Consider the following 17,724-nt stretch of genomic DNA (forward strand, 5'->3'; position numbering starts at 1 on the left):
ACGTAAAAATATGAATTCACAAATCACAAGCACATGGAAAACTAGTTCTAACACCATTGTGCTATGATGCGCACACAACTGGCGCTACGCTTAGTAGTAGATACCATGTATGTAGATTCAGGTCAGTAGCAGGTACTTCTGTTGTGTAGTATGTTCTTCTCAACAAAAGCACATACTTTTATGTAAAAGAAAATACTACAAAGTAGATACTATTTGCTGAAGCACTAGCATCTACTACGTTTTAACATAACCTAAAAAATTTTCGAAAATTTCAATTTCGAAATTTTAATGATTTTTCCTAGCCCATTTTTCAATACAAAAATCTGAAAAAGAAGACCTGGCAAAAAAGTCAGGCTGTTTTGTATTCAACAGATACATCCCCTTGAATTTTTTCAGATTTTTTACAGTAAAATTGAGCTAAAAAACATGAAGTTAAAAAAGCTTCTTTTTTTTTGATTCGCATGAAGTCGTATGAAGACATGTTTTGATATGCTTTATCGATAGTGTAAAGTCGTGAGGCTGATCGGTGAGATGGCAGTTTTGACCATCTTATCTCGCTATAGCCTTTATTTATTATTATTAACTCGTATTTTCAGGTATAAACAGTGGTAACAAGTTTGGGCAAGGCGTATCATTTTCAGCTACAGCGAACTATGCTACAAATTATACTGATGATAAAGACGAGCTTAAGGTTATAATTGTGGCAAAAGCTTTGATTGGAAATACGTGTATTGGATATGATAAAATGATTATACCAGAAGAGAATTGCGACACTAGTTCAGATAAAAATGAGAACGTTTTTGTTAAATATGATGATGGAACCTTCTATCCAGAATATAGGATATATTATATGGGTAATAATCCTGACAAACTGAATTATTATCAACAAAGAAAGAAGTCGATACCAAAAGACCATAGTCGCCTTTTAGCTCGGTACACTTACCCAGCGATAATTTAACTTCTTTAACCCCTCTGAAAAATGTTCCCAAGTGTCCTCGAGGTCTTCAAAGTAGGCTTCCATTGCGGCCATGATTTTATGCATTTCACCCATTGATCTTATTATTTTTCTTTCTACTTTTCTTAGTCTTCTTCATCTTTTTTGTCAACGTCGTGGTTTCTGATTTTTGTTTGTCTGCTGATGTTTTTGGATCTGAGTAATTGCTTATTCCTTCCAAAAGCTTGGTTACCCTTCTGGATTCTCTCCTGTATTCTGTCATTGCCGCTTTTTCCTATTGTTACACCTAGTTAGTTGAACTTGGTTACTTCTTCAAATTTATATTTCCCCGTTATAATTAGTCAACTTCGAGCTTCCCCGTTCAATTTCATGTATCATATTTGTTTCACTAGTTGCTGTAATTGTTCATACAGCTGTTTATCACCATACTTTATTAATTCTGCTACTATTTTGTCTTCTCCAGCTGCTTTATCATTTCTTGCTCTATTTATTTCTTTTTGTATTTCTTTCGCGTTTGGGCATCTTATGTGCAAACACTTCGTAAATAATTATTTACGAAGAGGAAATAAACCACTAAATGTTTCTCGAAGTCATCCAATGATGAAATTGTGGTTATTATTGTGTCGAAAAAAAAATAGTATAAGAACAGTTGGAAAGTGCAGAACAAAAACAATCGCTGTGAAATGCACCTGAACAAGTTCAAAGAATGAACAAGTCTTTCAAAACGCATTTTATTGAGGACTATTCTCTGCTAAAACTAAAACTTTTATAGATTAGTTTTCATGTTTTATTAGAAATAATTATTCCCATTGTCAATTATTCCAGTTACGGTATATATTTCTGCCTGTTTAGATCTTTAAATAATATGCAGAATTGTTGGTTTTGGATTAACAGCGAAAAAAGTAATATTAGCCCAGTCGGGATAACATTTGAATAAACTAATCTTTAGAAGATGGATCTTTAATCTTTAAGAATATGGAAAGAATAAGTTATGCAAGAATTATTGGAAGATGCAACACGAAGTCCGACTGAAATAGACAATCCCTACGGCCCAGAAATAACAAACGAAGAAGTAACTATAGCCATAAGCGGATTAAAGATGGGAAGTCACCAGGACCTGATGAGGTGCATGATGAAATCTTAAAACTATTAGACGCCCACCAAATCACAGCTCTTACGAAATTATTTAACAACATATATGAGACTGGTTAATTACCAAAAGACTGGCTACTATATTCATTCCACTTCCCAAAAAAGCCAACGCTAGAAAATGTGAAAAACATAGATTAATTAGTTGGATGAGCCCTGTACTGAAAGTACTCCTTACTATCATTCACTCGCGAATATACACCAAATTAGAAGACCACCTGAGTGAAGTTCAATTTGGATTCAGAGCAGGACTCGGAACGAGGGAAGCCCTTTTCAGTTTGCAAGTTCTAATACAGAGAGCCAGGGATGTCAACTGCGATGTGTACGCATGTTTCATAGATTTCGAGAAGGCATTTGATAAAGTCCCACATGGGAAACTAATCGATATCCTAAAAGGACTCGATGGTAAGGATGTAAGACTGGTTTCAAACTTATATCGCCAACAAACAGCAACAGTTCGATTCGAAAATGAACTGTCCGAAATCTTCACAGTCGGAAAAGGAGTTAGACAGGATTGCATACTCTCACCAGCATTATTTAACATGTACTCTGAAAAAATCTTTAGGCAAGGCGCTCATTGAGGTGGAATGTCCGTGGCTCGTGGCGTGGTAATGAGTGTTAGAGATAGTGTGACCAGCTATTTTAATATAGCAGTTGCTTTTTCAGCATTATTCAACGTTTTTATGATGATATAAGAAAAGCAAAATCATATTGTTTTGTTTTGTTTCAAAAAGCATTTTTGTTGGTATTTAATGTGAACATAATTGTTGCTAAATTATTACATCGTACGGACATTACAAAGTATTACAAAGTACGGACATTTTTTGAAACGACAAAAAAATATAACAAAATACGTGGTGGTTGTAATATTTATATGGTCGTAGTATTTCTTTACATTTACTGTTTTAACTGGGAATAAGCCACAATATTAGTTAGAAATTGAATTGGAAAGGATTGGAATTTGGAAGTGAAATTAAACTTACACTTTGGAAATCGTTCCAAATGAAATATATAGCAATTCCCTGCACTTTCCTAATAGACATTAAGTAAAATAGTACTGAAAAGTACGTGAGTAGTGTAGTAGGACATACAGTTTTCGAAAGTTTTGTTTTCAACCAATTTTGAAAAATGTGAAAACGTTGAATTATACCCGTCCGTCTGTCCGTCCGTCCGTCCGTAAACTCAACTCCTAGTCTTTATACCAGATAGAATGACAAATGAGGTGTCGAATGAAAACTTATGATCCAAGGATGGCACTAAAGGTGAAAAATTTGACCTAGGACTTCCGGTTTTACAAATGCAGCCGGAAGTACTGTTTTCTGAAGAAAAGGTAATTTTTTTCCAAACTACAAAAATTCGTTATTCGCTTTTAACTCCATTTTTTTAAAACTAATCATTCTAATCCGGTCCAACTTCTAGAACCTATTAATAATACATAAATAAAGAAGGCCAAATAATTTCAATGAATAATTTTAATTAGGGTGGTGATTAGGGGGTTGCTTCCGATCACTTTTTTGTTGAAAAAAATAGGGGCTACCATTCTTTTCATTATAAGTCATTTAATATTTGAGCTAGAGACTTTTTTATTTATAGAGATAGATATTTTTAAATACCTTCTTTAAATTAGTTTAAACAAGTTGTCCTCGAAAAATGCATAGTTTTCTCGTGTTTTGACTTTGAAACTAGAATATTTAGCATTTGACGAAGAAGAGCTAACATATAATAAAGTACCTATAGCTCGATTACTATTGGTCTTAAAGAAAATTAAAAAACGGTTTTGTTTATTTTTTCAAAAGGTACATTTTTGTTGAGTAAAGGTGTTTTGATAAAACGAAAACTTTTGGAGTTATTAGCAGAAAACTTATTAAAAACATTGATTTTTTCGATATTAAACTAACACTTTCGATAGCGAATAAATCGAAAACTATTAATTTTATCAAAAACATGTATAGAACGTTTTTTGCTTAGAATGAATGTTTTTACCAACTTTTGCGGTCAAAATATAATACAAAATTTCCACCCCCGAGATGGGGTGGCAACCACCCCCATGGTAAAGCGCCTTTCGGCATCATATAGATTTGGAATCTTGGACTATCCACTACTTATTCTCAAATTTTCAAGCAAATCCATCCATTCTGTAAAAATTGCGAGGTTGTGTCCTATTTTAAGCTTCATTACTTGGACTATATTGAAAAACATCGATTTTCATTTTGTAACTTCAAAGAGCTGTAACTTTTTTATGAGTACATTTGTACTAAGGTAAGTTAAGTTCAATCGAACTATTTTTAACTCCAGAATGTGTGGTATAATTTATGACCAATCTTTTCGGGACACCCTGTATAATTGATTTTGCCATGGGATAAGCTGCAATCTCTTCTGTACTCTATAGGAATCCGGTATCTACTGGAGCAGTTCATGTCTTTGCAGGTACATATCATGTCTCTGCAGGCAAAACTCTGCTGTGCTTGTAGTGACAGAGCTCCGTTCAGTCAAACCTGTAGTTTTGTGCAGTACACGGTATCATGTATTCTTACATCTTTTTTATTCATAATAGATTCAATGAAATTAAAAATGTAGGTATATAAATAACCCGTGCATTTTATATTAAAGCTAAAATAAAGTAAAATGTTTTAAAACATCCCAGGCAACTAAATATTTAGAATTGTCTACAAGCGATATCTCCCTTTCCCTAAGTAAAAATGATGTAATAGCCTGTGTGTATGAGGGAAAGTGGTGGCTAGGGGTAATACAACTGTCAGCATTGAACATAATGACTTCTATGTGCACTTTTTTTAACCTTCTGAACAGAACATCATTTCAGTTAAGTGTTCATGATGAAACTTGCGTGCCTTTTCAACATTCCTCAAGCGTATACGCTCTGAGCTTCGCTGATGTCGCTCCTAGCGGATTACTAATTCAACTTTCACCGGTAATTTTTAAATTTATTATTTAATTGTTATCGCTTAATATTTACAGCGCAAAAAAGTAATTAAATTGTAATCGATTTTTTTAAGATTTTGCTAATCATTTTGACATTCTATTGATAAAATATGAATTTCTTACTTCGGATACTTTCACAATTATCGTGTAGATGGCGCTAAGATTAATAGATTAATTTATAATTACATATTACGGAACATTAAAAAAACTTAAATTCAGTATTTAAAACGTAAGTATATTTAAGGTAAAAATATATACCACAGCTTTGACCAACTAATATGTTTTATAATTAATGTTTTTAATTTTAATTTTAAATTAATCACTTTGACATTTATTCGGGATATTTATAAATTCGCGAGCGCCAGTAGTGACAAGTCTCTAAACGTTTACCGGAAATTTGACATAAATGTCAAAGTGATTAATTTAAAATTAAAATTAAAAACATTAATTTTAAAAAATATTAGTTGGTCAAAGCTGTGGTATATAGGGTGAGGCAGATAACTGGCCTATTAGAAATATCTCGAGAACTAAAGGCAATAGAATCATGAAAATTGGAATAAAGGGGTTTTGAAGGATGATCTATTAAATGAAAATATTGTCATCTCTTCGCAACTTCCAGTTATACCGGAAGTTGCTTATAACTTCGTTTTTTAAATGGGACACCCTGTATATTTTTACATTTTTGTATTCTCTTCGATGTCTTCTTTCTTAAAATATGAGGTTTTGTAATATTATACAGGGTATTTTAAAAGATAATTGCGTTTTTTTATTAATTTCGTAGCAATATTCACACCCTGTAGAATTGTAGTAGTTTGACATCTAAAACTCTACTTACGTTCAAATGATTTTTAATATACTCTACTATTGTTAAGAATCATTAGTATAGCTAAATTTTTAATTTTAGTATACAGGGTTGGTCGAAACTCGGAATGAGTATTTTCTGAGTTTTCTTAAATGGAACACCCTGTATTTTTGTATTGTAATGAAATGATATTTATAGTTCTTTTTTATTTCTTAAGCATTCCCTATACCTAACTGCTTTAATTTGTGAGTTATTGGTGAATCAAGCTAAACATTAATTGCAACAAAAAATACGTACAATTTTATTAGGTTGGCCGTGAAAATACATTACTTACCAAATAATTTTTCAGCAATAAATACATATTAATCCAGACTGGTCCTTAAAATTACCAATAATGGTTTAGCTATCAAAATACCTACATAGTTAAGATTGTTGGTGCGATTAACAATTAAGCACAAATTAAAGCAGTTAGGTATAGGGAATGCTTAAGAAATAAAAAAGTACCATACAATATCATTTCATTACAATACTAAAATACAGGGTGTTCCATTTAAGAAAACTCAGAAAATACTCATTCCGAGTTTCGACCAACCCTGTATACTAAAATTAAAAATTTAGCTATACTAATGATGCTTAACAATAGTAGAGTATATTAAAAATCATTTGAACGTAAGTAGAGTTTTAGATGTCAAACTACTACAATTCTACAGGGTGTTAATTTTGCTACGAAATTAATAAAAAAACGTAATTATCTTTTAAAATACCCTGTATAATATTACAAAACCTCATATTTTAAGAAAGAAGACATCGAAGAGAATCCAAAAATGTAAAAATATACAGGGTGTCCCATTTAAAAAAAAACGAAGTTATAAGCAACTTCCGGTATAACCGGAAGTTGCAAAGAGATGAAAATATTTTCATTTGATAGATCATCCTTCAAAACCCCTTTACTCCAATTTTCGTGATTGTTGCCTTTAGTTCTCGAGATATTTCTAATAGGCCCTTTATTTGCCTCACCCTTTTTAATTTTTCCTTAAATATACTTACGTTTTAAATACTGAATTTACGTTTTTTTTAATGTTCCGTAATATGTAATTATAAATTAGTCTATTAATCTTACCGCCATCTACACGATAATTGTGAAAGTATCCGAAGTAAGAAATTAATATTTCATCAATAGAACGTCAAAATGATTAGCAAAATCTTAAAAAAATCTATTACAATTTAATTACTTTTTAGCGTTGTAAATATTAAGCGATAACAATTAAATAATAAATTTAAAAATTACCGGTGAAAGTTGAATTAGAATCCGCTAGGAGCGACACCAGCGAAGCTCAGAGCGTATAACCGAATGTGATATTGAAGCGGATATATCATATTATTTATATTTATTTATAAAAATATTTGCCAGAAAATTAATATTTGAACTATTTTATTGAAAAAATAAATAAATGCAAAATAAACAAAACTTTCATTGAAAATAGTGAACTGTTACTTAACATTACATTAACATAAATAAATAAAATTTATTTATTTGACATTTCAATTTTATGTTGATGTCTAGTTGCGTCAAACGAAAACAAGTTGAGTTGACGTTTCTATGTCGGAAGAAAAGAAATATTTAACCTTCTACTACTGACGTGTACTTTCTGGAACATAACTACTGATGTGTTCTACTCCTATATCCCACGAAATTCTATGTTGCTTAACCCCCCTTTCCGCTGTCAATAAAGTATTGGTTAGATCTCCTCAAGCCCTAGAACCGCCATTTGCTCTCGACGAGTATCAGAACTCCCTCTCAATTAAATCTGACTCGGCTCCTGGTTTGGATCAGATTTCCTACTCAATGTTAAAAAATCTTCCCGTTGTTGGATCTTTGTTATTAATTCAACTTTTCAATGAAAGTCTTAGAACGGGTATAGTTCCTGTTCAGTGGAAACAATCAGTAATTTTACCTATAATCAAAAAAGATAAAGATTGTAATAATCCGTTAAACTTTAGACCAATAGCTCTTTCTTCATGTGTAGGCAAAATGCTCGAAACTCTTATAAAGAATAGAATAGAGTGGATTGTGGAACATAATAAGATTTTTAATCCACTACAACTAGGATTTAGAAGGGGTAGAGGTTGTACGGAATGCCTTACATACCTCACCTCAACAATTCAAATAGGCTTCGCTCAAAATCAATACACTGTTGGCATATTTCTAGATATCTCTTCTGCTTATGATAATGTCAATATATCACTCTTGTATTCCAAATTATTAAAGTATAACATTCCAACCCAACTGGCTAATTTGATTTTCTGCCTTCTAAATGATAGAGAGCTATTTGTCAAAGACAAACTGGGACAAACCCATGGCCCAAGAAAATCAAGTCTGGGACTACCCCAAGGTTCCCCATTAAGCCCTATCCTCTTCAACCTATATTGTCTTTCCCTGTATAATTTAATCCCCTCTTCATGCAAACTAATTCAGTATGCAGACGATTTGGTTCTTCTGATTAGAGGGAGTGATATTAATGAATTGGTAATTAATGTAAATAAATTATTGATTCAGATGGAATCATGGTTGCTAGACCACAATTTAAATCTGTCTAAGAACAAATCTTCTGCAATATTATTTACAAAAGGAAACACGAAAATCTCTCCCCCTAACGTAATATTTTGTAACCAGAATATTGGTTGGGTGGATTCAGTCAAATACCTGGGGGTAAATATTCAAAAAAACTTACAAGTGGAATTCATATGTAAACTCAATAGAACTAAAAGTAAATCGTGGCCTGAATGTGATGAGAGCTCTTTGTGGGACTTATTGGGGAAGTGATCCAAAAACCTTACAAATTGTACACAATGGTCTGATTCAGAGCCATCTGGACTTTGGCTGCCAGGTAATTTTCGATTGTCCAACTTCCTTAATTAAAAGATTGGAGAAACTAAAATACAAAAGTATCCGAATTATAACTGGATGCATGAAATCTACCCCAATTCATGCTCTCTTAAGTGAAAGTGGTCAGATCTCGCTTAAATCTAGATGGGAATGGCTTAGCTCTAAATTTATATTAAAAAATTTAATGTTAATTGGCAACCCAATTATTTCCGCTCTCGACCTGTTAGACTTGGCAATTCAAAGGAACCAAAATCATTGGAAAAACAGAAGTATTCCATTTCTAGTGCTTTTAAAAAACAAATTTAAAAGTACTTATCCCAACTTATATTTAAGTGACTTATACCCATGCCATAACTTTGAACTAGACCATCAATTATCAACAATTCCAATCATAAATATCCAATCTAATCGTTCAGATGAACTTGCCTCAGTTCAACCCCAAAAAATAATTCTAAATAAACCTAGTCACACCAAATTCTTCACGGACGGCTCGGTTGATGATGAAGGATCAGCAGGCTTTGGTGTCTTTAGCCGAGAGATCAACTATTCTTATACCAGTAAACTACCTAAGTATACCCAAATATGTACGGCTGAGATTGTCGCAATTAATCATGCCCTCCAAATTATTTTGAAAAATGGGATTAAACAAGCAATCATCTGCTCGGACTCTAAAAGTGCCTTACAGAAAATAGGCAGATCAACCTATTCTATGGAAACAGAACATTCATCGTTCATGACCAAGAGAGGCATCATTGAAGCGAAAGAAAATAACGTTAATATTAGTCTGGCATGGATTCCAGGACACTCGAATATTAAAGGGAACATGGTGGCTGATAAACTAGCTAATATAGGTAGAACCTTAAATGTAGCTGCTGGTATCACTCTTCACTATTCCAACTTTCTACCAGACATCAAGCATTCCATCTGGAATCGGTGGAAGCAAGAATGGCAGGGGAAAAATCGAAATAATTCATTTTACTCTAAAATTGTAGGTCAGATAGATAAACTCCCCTGGTACCACAATTTTGCATACCAAGACAGAAGACATATAACCACCATTATTAGAATGAGGACAGGTCATTGTGCTACTCCAGTTCACCTATTCAGGATAGGAGTAAAAGATGACCCATATTGTGACTGTGGCCGAGTTGGGTCCTTAAATCATCTGATTTTTGAGTGCCCTATAAATATGTCACCCAATTTTGACCTATATAAAGAATTAGCCAAGACAAATATCCCTACTCCCATTGAAATTTGCCTACTTATGTCCAACCTTAATCCACGTAGGATTAACCTGATCCTTAAATTCCTTAACTTAGCCAAACTTAATTTATAAATTAATCAATTCCCAAATTTGAATTAAAAAAATTAAGAAGATAAAGATATAAAAAGATATTGGACCTTCAAATGATAAAAGCCTTAACCCTTATGGTATAATATTGCCTTTCCTGTAGGGACTGTCTGGCCCTATACGAAGATGTTCCTGCTAATATATATTTAAAAAAAATTGAGGCTTTAACATATATATTTGGAAATATTCGACTGCCCAGAGCAAGACAAGAGTATTTCCCTGGTGTAAGCTGGGCGAATTATCCCGAGGGATATAACCCAATAAAGGAAGAAGAAGAAGAAGAACTACTGATGTGGTGCCATGTAGACCCCATGTAATTTTTATTTGGTGTTGCCAACATTTTTTTGAAAATATGACAAATTATGTTAAATATAATTTATTTGATATATTTTACATTAGTGTATGTATTTTTTTATAATATTTTTCCAAATTGTTAGTTATTCAACATATTACAAATTACTTGTCAAAATATCGTAAATAATGAAAGGATTTACTAAAAATATCGTAATTTTTTTATTGTTTGAAAATGAAAGGTCAAATATACAAGATATGAAAAAAAAATAAACCTAAAAAATAAATCCCCTATATGAAAAACTACAACACCCAAACTTTAGCAATTTTGGAATTCAGATAAAAAGTTACTTTGTAAATTCTTTACAAATGTTAGCTCTACAGTTATCACACATTGATATCTTACAAACATTACATGAAATCTTAGTATTTTTATCATTTTTTCGTGGACATAGCCCACATCTTTTTCGTTTTTGGTTCATATCGGGATCGGGATGCACGTTTTCATCAATCATCGGTTTGTTCAGTACTCTACTTATGTTCATTCTCAATTCTCTTGGAAGTCTTTGGTTGATAAGTCGTCTATTCAAATGTTGTTAAACAAGTTGTTTGGCGAGCAACTTCACAAATTCTGCCCGTAGTATGTTAGTTGCTTCTGGATAGCTTTGGTGTAATATACAGGGTGTCTGCGTAACTTGGAACCATATGGGGAACTTTTTTAATATCAATTTTACGAAAAAAAAGTCATTCTTTATAAAGTGCTCTGCATAGTCTAAAACCTAAGATGCAATCATCAGATATCAAATGTTGTCAACAGTATACGAGGTATGTCAAAAAATATTAATTTCGCTCAAGAGCAAACTACCTTTATATTTCAAAATATCAAAAAATTTTATTATGAAAAGTTATTTGTAATTAAAAACCATAGTCAAATATGCAATAACAGCCTTCTACTTGAAAAAAAAATTTCTGAAATTTTCCTAAATTACCGATTCCGAACATCATTTTAATTTATTAGACATGTAATAACTCCTTTATTAATAATTTTAGGAAAAAAAGTTATTTTCCATAAAAATATGTGCATGGTCTAAACCTCAAGATTCAACCATCAGTTATCCAAGTTTGTTAATTTTATACGAGGTGTGTCAAATAATATGAATTTAGAAAGCATTTAGAAATTCTTACATAGCTCCTTCATTTTTGGCGATAAAAAGGTTTTTTCAATAATAGTGTTGTAGGACTTTTGAAGAGTAATAAGACTGTGTAAATTAAATTCCCTTAATTTAAGATCCCTTAATTTTTAATTGAAGTGGGTTTAAAGGGCTCGAATAAGGGGATGTTTGCTCGTAAACAGATGTTTTAAACAGCTATATCTCGCTAACTTTTCACTGTAATGAAAATCTATGCATAAGGAAATTTTAGTTATTAGAAAAGCTACAATTTAGTAGTCTATCATTTTTTTCGTATCTCCAGTATTTCCGGAGATATTTTGAAGAAAATGATAAAAAATGCAAAATTGCAAAAAATCATTTTTTCTTTAAACGCCAATTTTTCTAAAATTAGGCCTTTTAAATAGGTCAAACTTCTTGGGTGTATTAATAATATAAATATAAAAGGAATTACAGAAAGGCGAAGACCAATTTTTAGTTACAAGGGTAGTTAGGGGGTTGTTTTCACTGTTTTTTTCGTAGAGAAAAACAGGTACCGATTTTTTTTTTGATCATAACTTGCTCAATTTTTATGCTAGAAACTTTTTATTATTTTTTTTTTGAAAGATCTTATTGTGTGCTTGAAAAAACATAATGTAAGTTTTCCTGGAAAAATGCAAAGTTTTCCCGTTATTTGGCTTTGATTATTTCAAATTATGCATTTGACGAAAAAGCTAACCTTTAACATGCCGTATCTCGGTTTGTATTGGTCGTAAAAATATTATAGAAAAACAGTTTCGTTTATGTTACTAAAAGATACAATTTTGATATCTACAGTTTTTTTTATTAAATGCATATTTTTCGAGTTATTCTCAAAAACCCTCTAAAAAAGTCGATTTTTCCGTCGAAAAACTGTTACTTTCAACCAGGAATAACTCGAAAAATATTAGTTTCACGAAGAAAATGTAAAAAACATTTTTTTCTTAAAATTAATTTTTACATCGATTTACATGGTTAAAATGTATTAAAAATATCCCACCCCCGAGATGGGGTGGCAACTACCCCCAAGGTTTTAACGTACAGCAGCATGATATAGAAAATGATCCTTGGACTATTTCCTACCTTCTGTGAAAATTTCAAGTAAATCCATGCTGGACGAAAAAATTGCGAGCCAAAATGCTTCATTTCCTCGACTATAAGCAAAAAAATGGCAGATGAAGGAATACTCAAAAAGAGCTTTTACAATGTGTAAATTACATTCACCAAATTTTAAGAATTATGCCCTATATGAAGTAACAAAATAACGTGGAGTTACGGTTGCGATTATCATCTTACCATTGTGAACTTAACCCAATTAGTATGTCGCGAGAAAAAGTATCACATTTAAACTTTAGCGATTCGTCAAATCGTCAACTACTAAATGACTCAATATCAAAAATTTTATCTGACAATTGACAAAAACTATAATACATACCATAGCAGAGAAAGAAAAAATCTGAAAACTCAATATCATAATAGAAAAAAAATAAGGCCGTTTATAATTTGAAATACTAAGCGACGAATGAAATTTGTCGAGCTGATCCCATTATTTTTATAGATTATTGTACCTACTAAACTTACTGTAACAAGAAGGTATTGATATTTATAACTTTTCTGCTTTGACCAGTCCTGTATACAGACTGTTGTAATGTTCTGCCATAAAAACTGTGCTATCAGGCATTTCCAAATCGAATATAAGCTTGTTATTTTTTTTAATTAACCTTATGTCTCATACATTATTTGGTTGGAAATGAAAATTTATACTATTTTTTAAGTTAGATTAGTTAACATACTTTCATTTAATAGAAACTACTTACGCAATACATTACTTTCGAAGTGAGTCATTTTGTGTATCTGGGATTTGGTATCAGATGAATTCCAAATATGAATACTGATCAGATTAACGACGAAGACAAACATTACATTCAAATTATTGCATACTTACTTGTCGTAAATTAGGGAGATCCGTTTGTTTGTTTTCTCGAATATTGCCACTACTAGCATACCTGGTTAGCTCTGACTGTTGTGCGTGTTGCTTGAGTAGATCTTCGCTTTTAGAGCTACGCATTTCGTTATAACGGGATAAGTCGCTATTTTGAATTTGCGCTTCCGATATTCGAATGTTACCTTGACTTGGGTACCTAAAATAATATTAGTATATTAAAATCTGTTGTGTAACAACGATTGCAGTGTATTGTTGGCTTGCATAATTAATAGCAACAAAATTACAAATAATGTGAAGAGTTGTATTATTTAAATATATTATATTTAAATTATATTTTGAAACTGCATCAAATAGCTGATAAGATATTAAACATAAAACGTATATATATGTAAGAGGTTATTCAACGGTGAAGTTCATTGGGTTAGCAGCTGAAATGAAAGACAAAGTGTGCTCTTTTCAACGAGTTCGCTATATTTCGTTAAACATCTCTTTCTCCTTAAACATCTTCAGACGAAGTGTTAGTTGAGTATGTAGGCCTAGATATAAAAAAGTCACCATGATGAAAGTTTTAGTGAATAAAAAACCAACATTGGACTGTATTTCTGTATGTAGTGTAATTGAAGGCATAATTACCGATACAACTAAGTGTATTTATTAGAGAGATATTGCAAATTTAACACAGCCTACGTTACGCTATTTACACCGCGCTATTTTGACAGTATTGACATTTCTCAGACGTGTCATAAATACAGATATTGCTCAACATTTTGGTGGCGGTATTTTTACGGCTCGATTAAGATTAGTGTTTGCCTAATTTGTATGCAATTTTGGATCAACATTTAGAAGCTCTCATTTTGGCCAATGCTAATGATGAAGACATCTAGTTTATCATCTTGCATAACATTCTGGAAGATGGAACATACACCTACTACATGCTAAAAATAAAGAATTTGATTTAAATGGAAGGAAGGTTTGAATTCTCTTCCAAATATAGAGCATAAGAAACAAATGATCCTTAAAAAAAAATCCTGTTGTACACTTCATGTTTTCCTGAACTAACGTCCAATTTTCTGAATAACTCAATTAATTTTGACCTAAAACTTATTTCAATAGACACAAATCGTCATTAGATGTAAATCTGATTCGTTTGCTACTGTCTGAGGTACTCATTTTAGAAAATTATTACAAATAAACTTGGTTTAAATGCAAGACAAATAACAAACATAACCTGAAAAGAAAATAGCGCAACAAATACCGCACAGCGTAACGGCTCCCCTAATAACGGCAGGCACTATTTCCAATAACGCAGCGTAAGCCAAATATCACATCTGCGCATGCTCTACTGTCAAAATAACGCGTGCTATAATACAGCAAGTGCAAAAGTGACTGTGCAAAGTGACTCTCTATCGGCACGAACTTTTACGCCAATCTCTGACTATTGAATAGAGTTAGGGTTACCATACGTCCGTATTTCGTCCGGACAGTCCGGATTTGAAAGACATATCGGGATTAGCGTCCGGATATGAGAAATGTCCGGTTTTTTTTCTTTACTAAAAAAATGGTAAACACTTGGCCCATAGGTAGGAAATTTCATTTCAGGTCTAAAGTATGTTAAAACATAGGTGTATATGTATTTTAAACTGGCAGAGATTTTCGATGTTAGTTGCATATTGTAGCGAAACAGCTGAACTTTTAATTGTGCCATATGCATTTCGCATATATGTACAATGGAGAGGTAGTAACACAGTCAAATTCACATTTTACATTTTCTACAACCCCTGTCTACTGTGGACTACACCTGTCCGGATTTGGTCTTAAAAATTATGGTAACCCTAATTAGAGTCCACCATCCTTTTCCGTCTCTCCGATCGAATTAATGATCGATCGCTTTTAAACCTGCTCTTCACCTGGGCCGAGTCACAGTATAAAGAGGGACAGTAGAACCACTCTCCGAAAAATTGGAAGTAAAATCTGTAGTCGCGCATGGCGACCGCGCAATGTTGGCAGTCGCTTTTGCCCCACTCTCGCATTGCTATTCGCATAGAAACGTACGGCTTTTAACAGGGAAAACCCGCATCCACCACTGGTGAATTACCAATTGCGTACTGCCGGTATTACTTCCTAAGATCAAAGCGCCGACAGAGGAGTGATTTTACTGTGGAACCTCTATATACTGTGGCCGAGTATTGATCGGCCGCTCTCCGGTCTTTGGGTACTGTTTAAGATCTCCTTCGTCCTACCCATTCGAACGCCGCCGCCGCTAACATTTATTTTCCGTTCACCGGAATCAACGTCGAGAACCACAGCCCGTTTGTTTTATTTACGAGGATTCGTGATTTTATTTTACATATTTGTATGGAAGTAAATTGTATTTTGTTTGTAATTTATTTGACAACATTTTTATTTAAATTAAAATTGGCGTTTTACTGGGTCTTTTCTAATAGTATACCACCTGTCCAAGTAGCAAGGAACAAAAACTGTCTATTATAATCTAATATTTTAAGTTGCTACTTACCTCATCATTTCCTCGTGTCTATTTTGCGACTGTCTAAAAACATCTTCTCGTAGCAATAAACCTCCATTGTTGTATCTTACATCTTGATTTCTTTCTTCTTGTCGTAAGTTATGGTTAATATGCAGGGGTTGTTGAACGCTGTTCGGATATCCTTGTGTAGAACTGTTTGTGGGACTCGGATACGACTGATTTTGCCCCATGTAAGTGTTGTTATAAGGCACCTTAGTCTCTTCGGGGCTAGGATAACTATTTTTTGAATATGCAGGGAAGTAGTTTGGACTGTACTGGACATTTGGGAACGATCCTGTTCTGGAAGCTTCGTCATTTTGAAGTCTGTACATATTAGGTGGGTTTTTGAGATTGGGTATAGACTGATGGAGGTTGTTAGGTCGGGAAGTTATTGAAGAGGCTGGAGGATAATATGCCGAAGAAGGGCGCTGGGAGTTGGCGATGGATGAGTGAAGTGAGTTCTGTGAGCTGCGAAGAGCTGAAGTTCTAGAAAAAAAATATGTACATCATTAATTTAATTTCACCATAAACATATACATTAGAAGTCACTTGTATTTTATCCCTTTATCTTAATAACATATGCCTTAATAACACTATATGGCGAAACCGACATATTAACACTGAGATGAAGTCAAGAATTTATAAAGCCAGTGTAAGACCAATAATGACATATGCATCAGAAACAAGACCCGATACAGCCACAACACAAAGACTACTGGAAACGGCAGAGATGAGAGTACTGAGAAGAATTACAGGAAATACACTGAGAGATCGAAAGAGGAACGAAGATATTAGAAGACAATGTAACGTACAGTGTATAAACGAATGGACACTAAATAGAAAAAAAGAATGGAATAACCACATAAACAGAATGGGGGAGACACGTGTGGTCAAAATAGCACGAGATAAATCACCAATCGGCAGAAGAAGTATCGGCCGACCGCGCAAAAGATGGAGCGACAACCTTCCATAGAGGTATCAATCCGCCAATGAACAAGCAGAATTGCTTATAAAGAGGAAGAAGAAGAAGAAGAAGAAGAAGATTAATTTAATTTCACCATAAACATATACATTAGAAGTCACTTGTATTTTATCCCTTTATCATAACATATGGGACAGCTACTTAAGAAAATATTTATTCTGAGTGCTGTGTATGTATAGTATAGCTCTCCGCCAACACAAAATAGATCAAATAACATAAGCATGTTGCCCTGAGATACCCACGGCTCTTCTATTAAGGCGACATCGAACCCTCTTATAGCAGCTGTGAGTTCTGCAGAAGCTACCTAACTCTGCAGCAGTTTCGCCTAGAAGATGTACCAAGATTTTTTTCTATAGGAGGTTCGCCCGCTGAATTAATAAGGTTTAAAGTTGTTAATTACCTCTTCATCGCCTCATGTCTATTTTGCGACTGTCCAAAAAACGTGTTCTCCTAGCAATAAACCTCCATTGCTGTATCTTACATCTTGATTTCTTTCTTCTGGTCGTAAGTTATGGTTAATATGCAGAGAAAATTTAAGAATGGAGACCTAGACACGATGCTTATCGTAACCGAGGACGTCCTTCAACAAGATGATCGGAAGACATCAAGCGCATCAAACACAACTAGATTCAAGGTGCTCAAGACCGGAAGAAAAGGGATATTTACATAGGGCCTAGTCCAGCAGTGGACTAAAAACGACTAATGATGATT

General features: G+C 33.2%; 1 protein-coding gene across 5 annotated transcripts in view; it reads right to left on the reverse strand.

The window, feature by feature from the left end:
* Positions 1 to 17,724, reverse strand: part of LOC114341142 (afadin) — a 1,043,753-nt gene that overhangs the window by 21,559 nt on the left and 1,004,470 nt on the right. For all 5 annotated transcript variants that reach the window (XM_050658899.1, XM_050658898.1, XM_050658902.1 and 2 more), the window contains 2 exons: positions 16,023 to 16,517; positions 13,508 to 13,703 (listed from right to left, as the gene is read on the reverse strand). In XM_050658899.1, coding sequence (XP_050514856.1) covers positions 13,508 to 13,703; positions 16,023 to 16,517 — 691 coding nt within the window. The remainder of the gene's footprint in view (positions 1 to 13,507; positions 13,704 to 16,022; positions 16,518 to 17,724) is intronic.

This window comes from Diabrotica virgifera, chromosome 8 (genome assembly GCF_917563875.1).
Source record: "Diabrotica virgifera virgifera chromosome 8, PGI_DIABVI_V3a".
Classification (NCBI taxonomy): Eukaryota; Metazoa; Arthropoda; class Insecta; order Coleoptera; family Chrysomelidae; genus Diabrotica; species Diabrotica virgifera.